Source organism: Oratosquilla oratoria, chromosome 24 (genome assembly GCF_046742065.1).
Source record: "Oratosquilla oratoria isolate Oo_2021 chromosome 24, ASM4674206v1, whole genome shotgun sequence".
Classification (NCBI taxonomy): Eukaryota; Metazoa; Arthropoda; class Malacostraca; order Stomatopoda; family Squillidae; genus Oratosquilla; species Oratosquilla oratoria.
The window spans coordinates 36158086-36169136 of record NC_134800.1 but is presented as its reverse complement, the minus strand read 5'-3'; the positions used below and the strand labels follow the sequence as shown (position 1 = coordinate 36169136).

At 43.7% G+C, this 11051-nt stretch overlaps 1 protein-coding gene across 1 annotated transcript in view; it reads right to left on the bottom strand.

Moving 5' to 3' along the window:
* Positions 1–925: 925 nt before the first annotated feature.
* LOC143038325 (uncharacterized) overlaps positions 926–11051 on the bottom strand; it is a 23997-nt gene continuing 13871 nt past the window's right edge. The window contains exons 2-7 of the mRNA XM_076207351.1: positions 9332–9560; positions 7151–7221; positions 5807–6954; positions 3691–3985; positions 3137–3294; positions 926–1835 (exon numbers count right to left, since the gene is read on the bottom strand). Coding sequence (XP_076063466.1) covers positions 1583–1835; positions 3137–3294; positions 3691–3985; positions 5807–6954; positions 7151–7221; positions 9332–9560 — 2154 coding nt within the window. The 3' untranslated portion in view covers positions 926–1582. The remainder of the gene's footprint in view (positions 1836–3136; positions 3295–3690; positions 3986–5806; positions 6955–7150; positions 7222–9331; positions 9561–11051) is intronic.

Genomic DNA, 11051 nt, shown 5'->3' with positions numbered 1-11051 from the left:
AATGAATGAACACACGAGTTCTTCTTTGTTCACAACCGAACAAGAATTTCCAGAACTTCCTGTATTCACACTTGTTCAAACAGAATAGTGTGTGATACTTGATACACTCGTTTGCGAGCACTAGGCAATCAATATACAGGAAATGACGTGGCTGGTACAGTGATACGCTTGTCTGGATCCGTTCTTGCCTCATGCCCACGACAGCTCCACAAGAATAACGTTACTCTTGGGTTCCCGAGTGCAGGTAACCTGGTGTAAACTCATCGATTCCCACACACACACGGCAAGCAGTCCAGATTGGAACTAAGAAGAAAGCTCGACCGAAGAAGTGTCTTCCGATATATCTTAACCACTTTGATTTCAGGCGCAAAGTGTATGGAGCCACTTTGAGGGTTTCCTCGACACGTCGTCACCAGCTGAGTTGTCTCTTCATCCATTCCACCTTGGCCCCGACCGCACCATCAACCTCATCGCACTGTGTCCGTGTGTTCGCTCTATAAGACCGTCATAGTGCTCCACAGGAACAGTGTCTTCGGTGTTGAGCCGTGATTCAGTGCACTCTTGAGGACCTATCAATCTGACCCATGATGCATCGAAACTAAGCATATATATATTTACTTACTGAATATCTATCATAGTTCTATACACAGTACTTTTCTTATCTTTGAACTTTTATTCTATAAACAAAATTATGCTAACGTAAAAACAAGGGCCTGGAGAGAAATATATATATATAATATATACATATGTAATATATATATATATATACATATATATGTACATATACATATATATATATACATATATATATATATATATACATACATATGTACATATACATAGATACATATATATATATATATTTATATATATATATATATTTATATATATATATATGCAAAGGTGTAGCATAAGATGGGTCAGAATCAGGTATCCCCAGTTGTACTTCCATCGAGGTGGGAAGGTAATTTTATGATGAATTTATAACATCAGAGTATTAAGACCAAATGATATGCAACAAAGAGAATGTGGGACGGGCACGTTCGACGCTCTTTCGCTTCGCGAGTGAGTCGTTGAATCCTTTTTTGTTCACCTGAACCAAGCTAGACTAACTTTTTTCTCCACGAAGGGAGAGAGTCATCGTCTTCGGTTGTCATGGCAACTTGCATCTGAAAAGTAAATGGATTAGCAGTTGCCGTGAGGCACCGAAATAATTAAGCTAGAGGTACAGGGCCCCGACAGACTTTCACTCCTGTGGACAACAATCACTTAGTTGTGTGTTACACTGCGCATGCGCCTGATTTATGAGAACAAGGGTCAAGTCGACGTGTCCGCGAGGGACGTTGAGTCCTGCGTTTTCTATGTAACCTTTTCCACGCTCCATATTCTCTGCACCTCTGTGACTAGCAACTGCAGTGTCCGAATGTCAGTGTTTGACGGATACAGAAGATGAATACACGTACCCTAGCTCTGCACTGGTCAAGGGAGCAATCCCCACAGACGCATTATAGTCACCAAATTGCCTACAAAAAGGACAGTCGCTTCGAATGTCTCACGCGAGCTCTTGCCAGGCTGCATTCCCTCATAGGTAGAGCTTCTTAATGAGCGAAGTGTGCTGATGGTGTGGCAACTTCGGTTCTTTCTGTCGGCAGCGGTCGTGCGCCAGGTGGTACGTTGTCCGCAGCCTCAGGTGGTCCGGGTACTGGTCTTGTCCGTAGCCCGGGCGGTTGCAGAAGGGCGCGCTCAGCGTGTTGATGGCCCACAAGCGGCGCGGAGCAGTGGCGGGTACTCGCTTCTGAAGCCGAGGTGGATATTTGTCGCTCTGACGAAGATATCTGCGAGGAAGAAAGAAGAGTGTTGACCTGCGAGACACTTACTAATGGATTAAAATGGAAGCCTTCGTTGTCCACGGCGAGACCGGACGCGGAGTAATGAACATGTAAAAAGTACATATAAGAAAGAGGAAAGTGAACAAGCAAATGAATGAACACGTTAACCAGGAGGCATGAGATCACGTCGCTTAGATGTTGGTTTAACTGAATCTTGAAACTTCCAATGGTAGCGTATGTTATCTTCCCTGTGGTATATGTATTCCATTCACTGATGACATGGGCAAAGGGGTAGAATTGGATTTAGCTTTTGTGGATGTGTAGACAGCTTATTGGAATAATGGATAGGTGGCCAATATTGGAAGTGCTGGAAAGATATAGGATTAGAAAAACAAAATGCAAATTGCAATATGAGGATGGCTGCCTATGTGGGAAAGACGTCGAGGAGACGAGGGGCAAAATGGTTTAGAGTGGAGTTAGGGGATAAGTGTGTTATGTATGGACGATATCTTGACAAGGGCTTTCACCCCGTCTTCTCTATTTTCCGCATGTAGGGATAAGGAGAGAAGGTCGCCATGTAAACGGAGCGACCCTGTGTGGATGTGCTGTGTCTTGCTGCATTGCTTACAAAGGATTACAAAGGCGGAGCATGCCGACAGGAGACCTTTTGGTCCATATCTAGGTCGGATGCGAAAAAAATCATAATAATAAACTAATAAATAAAAACTATAATAATGTAAATAACAAATAAAATACATAAATAAATGCATAGGTATAGTTAAACAATAAACAAACAGGCAAATAGTAAATAATAATAAATTGACATATAACTAATAATAAATGAAAAGCAAAACAGACAAATGATAACAAAACAAAAACAAATCAGATGAAATGAATTATAATCATTACAGCATCTTGCTTAGGTGCTTATCTAAATGATTTTTAAAGCTTCGAGCTGAACTACATTGCACTACCTGTGCAGGAAGTTTATTCCATTCAATAACTACACGGTTGGCGAATCTATTTCCGGACAGTTTGAGACCATTGTTTCTTGTCTGATCCGACCAGTGGTCAGAAGACAGGGCCCTTTATCCAAAAGGAGTTAAGATGAAAGGTAAACAATGGGTGGTGGATTGGGTGGGGTTGGGTGCATGCCATGGCCGGCTATCTCCCACATAAGGGGGGAGTGGTACTTGGTATATAGGTAGATAAATAGATAGACAGATCATTATTCCATGATGAGAAAAAAGGAATTACAAAGAAAGGGCCACCTTATGCATTCCTCGCTACCTGTCAAGTAAACTTACGGAGGTTTCTTGTCGCTCTCGGGGTGCACTTTCCCGGCACGAAAGGCAGCCTTGTACCCGGAGGGTCCCCTGAACTTTCTTGGCGGGTCCTCCAGCGCTCGCATCTCGCACGCCACGCAGCTCCGGGACCTCATGTGGTTCGGGTGGTCAGGACAAACCTGCAAGGAAATTGGGGTCACTATAGATTGGACTTCTGTATCTGGGCCATGGTGAGATGCGGAGAACATGAGAAATAATTGTCATTAGATCCTTGTGTGTGTGTGTGTGTGTGTGTGTGTGTGTGTGTGTGTGTGTGTGTGTGTGTGTGTGTGTGTGTGTGTGTGTGTGTGTGTGTGTGTGTGTGTGTGTGTGTGTGTGTGTGTGTGTGTGTGTGTGTGTGCGTGTGTGTGTGCGTGCGTGTGTGTGTGTGTGTGTGTGTGCGTGTGTGTGTGTGTGTGTGTGTGTGTGTGTGTGTGTGTGTGTGTGTGTGTGTGTGTGTGTGTGTGTGTGTGTGTGTGTGTGTGTGTGTGTGTGTGTGTTTCCAAACTAATGAAAAGAACAGAGCGCCTGCTAACCTTGACCTCAGGATGCGAATCCACCTGCGGTTGTTCGTTGTCAACCGTCTGTGTGGCGGTGGTTGTCTGCTGAGCACCCCGAGGGTCCTCCTTCTTCAGTCCTCCTCCTCCTCCTCCTCCTCCGCCGCCACCGCTCTTGAAGGAGGACCGCGAGGTGACCCAGCCGGTGTCCCGGACGGGCACCCTGTGGAAGACCGAGTCCAGCGTCTCCATGATCTCCAGAGGGTCCTTGGCCGGTGGACCCTTGGTCTCCGCGGGTTGCCGGGTCGGCGTCGCGCCTCGCCGAGGAACACTACTGCAAGAGTGTCAAGACAGAGCGGGTCATGACCGAGATTGTGTGCAGAAGGAACCAGGTCCTGACACGGGAGCTCTAAGATCGTGAGGATGATGATAAGGTATGAAGAAGTGGGTGTGAGTGGGCGTGCGAGTGGAAACAGATATGAGTACAGGTGTGTGTAGGGGAGAGGTATGGAGAGAGAAAAATTATATGGAAAGTCAAAGGTTAGGAATAAAGAGTTGTAAAGGACCGTGAGGTGGAGAGGAGGAAGGAGGGGAAAGGGTGAGGTTGAAAGATGGAATATTTGAGAGGATACAATGGACGAAGAAGGTTGATAAAAGAAGGTCTGGGATGAAAGGGGCGATGTTATGAGAGGAGAGAAAGTGAAGTAAGCAGAACACGAGACATAAGAGGTTCTTAATGGGTAAAAGATTTGTATATTTCTTAACAAGACAGACTGTATAATGAAATAAATTGAGTCGACGATTTCGCCGTATTTTCTGAGTTTTTGATGCCTTTTAGCAACAAAATCTATAAAACAAAAGTTAAATGATACATCAATATATGTATATATATGCATATATATATATATATATACACATATATGTATATATATATATATATATATACATATATATATATATATATATATATATATATATATATAACATATACATTTACATATATATACATACATTTATATGTATATATATATGCATATATATATATACATATATATATATATATATATATGTATATATACATATACATTACACACATATATATATATATACATATATGTATATAAATATATATATATACATATATGTATATATATATATGTATATATATATATATATATATATATATATACATATATGTATATATATATGTATATATATATATATATACATATATGTATATATATATATATATATGTATATATATATATATATATATATATATTTATATATACATTTATATATATATATAATATATATACATATATATATATGTATATATATACATATATGTATATATACATATATATATGTATATATACATATATGTATATATAAATGTATATATATATATATATGTATATGTATATATATGTACATGTATATATAAATGTATATATATGTATATATAAATGTATATATGTATATATATACATATATATATATATATATATGTATATATATACATATATATATATATATATATATATATATATACATATATATATATATGTATATATATATATATGTATATATATATATATATATATATTTCTATATGTCTTGCATTTGCTCCCAGTATTGAAAAGAAATACGGTTTGGCTGCTTCTGGACGGCCGGAAATAGACCGAGCTGGTATTTCTGTCATGGCTAGGCGCTAGTGTTATCTAACGTTTCGTCATTTTGATTGCCATACCTTTAGTTAGGTTAGGTTACGTTTGGTTAGGCTAGGTTTTGTTATCTTAGGCTAGGTTAGGACAGGACAGGTGTATTATCAAGTGTTGCCTGGGAATTTCAAAATAAGACCTTCAGCAAAAACAACCAAAAAACAGCCAGACCGAGTGAAGGAACTGAAGGAACATGGTGAAGAAACTGAAGGAAAATAGTGAAGGAACTGAAGGAACATAAGGACACTGAGGGAACTTGTATTAGCCACCCAGGAAATACTGACAACTAAAGGATAAGAAAGAACCTTCTGGGATGACTACTAATGGTGATAGGGTAGAGAAAAGCTGGAAACGGTTTTGGTGTGAGCGTCGGAGGATCAGAATAGATAGAGCACCAGTGGTGTCTACCTACTCGCGCCTTGAACACCTACCTGGAGGAATGCACGCTCTCCTTCGGGCTGCGTTCATCAGAGTCTCGCGTCTGCTTCGCCGAGGTAGATCGCGTGGAGGTCCCAGACTTGGCCCAAAGTCTGGGGGCGCTCTGGGTCAGGTTGTTCGGCGAGTCAATCGAAATCCTTCTGCTGCTGCCGCCGCCTTCGCCCTTACTCTGGGCACCTGCAGTCACTCCACGCCCCCGCCCCGAAGAGGAGGAAGCGGAGGAGGCGGTGCCCTTGGTGATCGTCGAAGCGGTGCGGCTCGAGACTGCCGACATGGGCGTGCCGTAGCCAGACTCGGGGCTGCGTCGTTTGGGGCTCCTCCTCCTCCTCGGAACCCCGTCGCCATTCTGAGTTCTCTCCAGATTCTCGAGTTTGGCTTTCAGTTGCTCCGACTCGGACTTATCGGCCCACGCCGCGCGAGGCACGTGCACGCCCGAGTCCGTGGACCCGACTGATCGGGGGGTAGCCAGGTCCTTCGTGGTGGACCGACTGTGAGACTTGGACTGCCGAGGTGCTCCTTCTTCGCCCTCCTCGACCTCCTCTTCGATGACGTCCTCCTCCTTCAGCTCCCATTTGAGCGCAAACTCAATCTCGGGGATCTTCCTCGCGATCTTGGCTGTTTTGGGTCTTTCCGGGGGAAGGGGCGGCTTCGGGGACGGGGAAGGAGTCGGTGCCGTGTGCGGCCGGAGCACCATGTACTTGGTGCAGTTGGTGGGCGCCGGGCGATCCACTAGTCGGATGGCCAGGGCGCGCGACCCCGTCTTCTCCAGCAGGTCGTCCTCCGGGCGACGCGAAAGCAGGGCATCCTCGATCGTGTCCGGAGGCAGATGCGCCGCATCCTTCAGCAGCTTTTTATCCTTTGTCGAGAGCGTGGAGGACGAGGTCGATTTGTAAGAGGACGAGGAGGAGCGAGACGACCCGTAACCGGAGGATCTCGACGTCACCGTGCTGCCACTTCGGGTCCTCCCGGAAGACGCAGGTGTCAGGGCGACATCCTTCTGGGGCATCTTTGGTCCCGACACCCGCTCGTCCTCGCCCTCTTCGGCGGCACCTCGTCCACTCAGGAGGGAAGCTCCCGTCACCTGCAGGGCGCGCCCTTCTTCCTCCTGCTGGGGATCATCCTCTGCGGAGAGGTGGTCATTCTGCGGTAAAGAAAAAATAATCTTAAATGCATATATACATACATATACACGTGTTTTGAATCATTCTTTCTATACATGCGTGGGGTTTTTGTACATACATTGCTACATACTCTGATTTGATTAGGCATGAAAAAATGGACAGTCATGTGAACGCATATTTCTCGTCATCCAGTGAAGTCTCTGTGTCGCCACTCACCTTTTCCACCTCGGAGGAGTCCTTTACTCTCACTTCTGTTTGACGCTGACGGTCCCCACTGCTTAGGTGCTCTGCGTAGTAGGCAAGACATAGACCAATTCAAATAATGTCGCCTGTATGTAAAGCTCATGAGTTAGGCATATAATTATGCACACACACGCACACACACACACACACACACACACACACACACACACACACACACACACACACACACACACACACACACACACACACACACACACACACACACATAGGAAACTAATAAAGAAGATAGAGTCAAAAGGTGGCATCAGAGGAAAATTATTGGAATGGATGAAAGACTTCCTGATTGGGAGGAAAATGAGAGTTGTAATTAGAGAAAAATTCTCCAACTGGGAAGAAGTAAAAAGCGGTGTCCCGCAAGGATCAGTACTGGCCCCGATCATGTTCACCGTATACATTAATGACATGAATGAAGGCGTGGAGTGCTATATGAATTTCTTTGCAGATGATGCAAAATTACTAAAGAAGGTAAAAACGGAAGAGGACTGCAACTCATTGCAACAAGATCTGGACACGATCTGGAATTGGACTCAAAAGTGGGAAGTAAAATTTAATATAAAGAAATGCAGTATAATGGAATTTGGAAAGAGTAAAAACAGAATATCAAAAGATTACAGAATTGGGGAAGAAAAAAAAAGCAAACTCGGAAAAAGATCTTGGAGTAATGATTGGAAAGGACATGAAACCAGATAAGCATATAAATAAAATATTCGGAGAAACCTATAACTTATTGAGGTCAATCAAAGTGGCATTTGCTTATATGGATGAAGAAATGATAAAGAAAATACTAACTACCCTAATAAGACCAAAACTTGAGTACGCAGCATCACTTAAGACACCCAGTACCAAAAAGAATATTAAGAAACTAGAAAGATTACAAAGAGCGACAACCAAACTAGCACCGACTCTCGCCGAACTAACATATGAGCAAAGACTGTCCAAATTGAATTTACCAACTCTGGAACAAAGAAGAGAAAGAGGAGATTTGCTGACTATCTACAGAATAATGAAAGGAATGGAAGTTTTAGACAGGAACGACTTGTTAGTGTGGGACAACGGTAAAACGAGAGGACACGGGAAAAAACTGAAAAGGGATAGTTATAGAAAAAAACTTGAAAAGGAACAGTTTCCCACACAGAGCGATAAACACATGGAACAAATTAGACAACAAAACAGTATGTGCAAACACTATACAAGATTTTAAGATAAAACTTGATGCGAAGGGATACAAAGACAGGTCACCACGAGCATAGCTCCCCTCCCGTATATTACAACTAAGTAAATACAACTAGGTAAATACACACGAGCCAGGCTCGAAAAATGTTAAGAATACAAGGAGTGGCACATGAGGTGAGAAAAACTAACAACGCTGGAAGAAATACGTTCCTAATTTACAGATATGTCAAAGTAAAACAGTTCAAATGTTATAACATGAAACGAAAGAAAAGGAGCACATTGGCTGAAGTTCAGAAGGTTCAAGAAAAAAGAAATATGTGAAGATGTGCTTCTCAAATGGGACAGAGTAATGGCGCCGTCAATTGCTAGCGGAAGCAGCAGAGGTCCAATCCATAACTGTGACGACCGCAGAGAGAGAGAGAGAGAGAGAGAGAGAGAGAGAGAGAGAGAGAGAGAGAGAGAGAGAGAGAGAGAGAGAGAGAGAGAGAGAGAGAGAGAGAGAGAGAGAGAGAGAGAGAGAGAGAGAGAGAGAGAGAGAGAGAGAGAGAGAGAGAGAGAGAGAGAGAGAGAGAGAGAGAGAGAGAGAGAGAGAGACAGAGAGAGAGAGAGAGAGAGAGAGAGAGAGAGAGAGAGAGAGAGAGAGAGAGAGAGAGAGAGAGAGAGAGAGAGAGAGAGAGAGAGAGAGAGAGAGCAAGAGGAAGAAAATGAAAGCAAATGGTAAATTTGGTATATATAGAGACTGAAGGACACACATAATTCCAGAAAAAATATATAGAACATAAAGGAAAAAACACTCAAGCTGAATAAAAAATCAGTATTTGCCATAGAATTCAGTAAGACCATTAATGGACCCCCCACTACAAAAAAGGTAAATAAATAAAAACAAAACAATAAATAAACAAATAGATAAATATATGAGTAACAAATAAATCTTCAAATAGAAAAAAAAAGGGCTCAAACCATCATGACACTGTCCGAGCGCGGCGTCGCGTCGCAACTGCTCACCTGGATGCACGTGTGGCGTTAGAGGACCCCAAGGGTTGCTGCTCGACCGAGGCACTCCCGGCAGGAGGTGTCCTCGGTCATTGGCGATGACCCTGGTGGGGCCCTTCCGCTGGCGGGGCCGCTCGGGGAAAAGACGGGCCACCTCCCAGTTGCCGAGGCGCGTCGGGCGGTAGACCGGGTCGAACTGCAGGGGGTGAGGGACGCAGGGTTTAGTTTTTGTCAGTGGTTTTCCATCTCTATATGCCTCGTATGACAGCGGCGCGGGATTGTCCACGAGAATAGAAATGCCTTTGAACTACAGTCCACCATTTTTTTCGTGTACTTCTGCATCCCCCCCTATAGACGTAACATGCGCCGCCCTCCCGCCCCCCCTCCTCCTCCAGTTAACAACATCTACTGGCCTAACCCAAGGAACCATGACTGCCAAAGGTTTTCTTCGGCTGAATGAAATCACCTGTCTGCTGTTAAAATGAAACTGATGAATTGGCTGTGGAGGGCACTGTATCTGTGCAAGTGGTAAGTATCGAGGGGTAGGGTCACACAAATTGCTTCCAAGCTCGACAACGGTGCCAGTCATTCTGAAAACGTCTGATATTGTCTGTACCAAAAGTTCCCGGAATTTCTGGCACGGTGCCATGGCACCCCCTGCACCCACTCCAACTCATCCATCATCCTTAAAACAATTTTTTTTCAGCAATGAGCTCTCTTGCTAGAAGATTGCAGATGCAGACGGACTCACTCACAAAAATTGCCTTCTTCAAGCCCTTAAAATATACATACATTAAAATGAGGTCCCTGGCTGCCATCTACCAGTCAGAGACCCAATCTTAAACTGAAATTCATCTCTTAATCATCCTTCAAAGGCAACATTTCCAACAGACAGCTAATTAATCAATGGGGAATGGAACCCATCGATATCCACGCTCCCTAGAGGAACATTCGGCGGCTCCCAAGAGGAAAATGTGATTCTTAAGTGACACGTATCGTCACATACAGTGATCACCTCAGGTTTCCGTTAGCTCTGGCTCACAGTAATGGAGGATCCATGAGAGGGTCCATACCTACAGTAGTGCTGGAAAATCTACGGTGGCAACTTACAAGTCATCAGTAACCCGGACAACGCCCAAATCGAATCTGAAAATCATCCTTTCTCTCTCTCTCTCTCTCTTTTCTTTCCACCACTACTCTCGCTCTTTCTTTCTCCACCTCTACTCTCTCTCTCTCTCTCTCTTTTCTTTCCACCCCCACACTCGCTCTCTCTTTCTCCACCTCTACTCTCTCTCTCTCTCTCTCTTTTCTTTTCACCCCCACACACGCTCTCTCTTTCTCCACCTCTACCCTCTCTCTCTCTCTCTCTCTCTCTCTCTCTCTCTCTCTCTCTCTCTCTCTCTCTCTCTCTCTCTCTCTCTCTCTCTCTCTCTCTCTCTCTCTCGCTTTCCCCATCTCTCTCCCTTTCCCCAACCATTCTCTCTATCAATTTTCCTCTCTGTTTCTTTTTCTCTCTCTGTCTCTGTTTCCCTCTTCCTCTCTTTCTCTTTTTCTTTCTCTTTCTCTTCCTTTTCCTCTCTCACTTTCTCTTTTTCTTTCTCTTTCCCTTCCTCTATCTCCATCTCTCTCTGTTTCTTTCTCCTTCTGTCTGTTCCCCCTTCCATCTCTTTCTCTCTCCAGCTCTCTT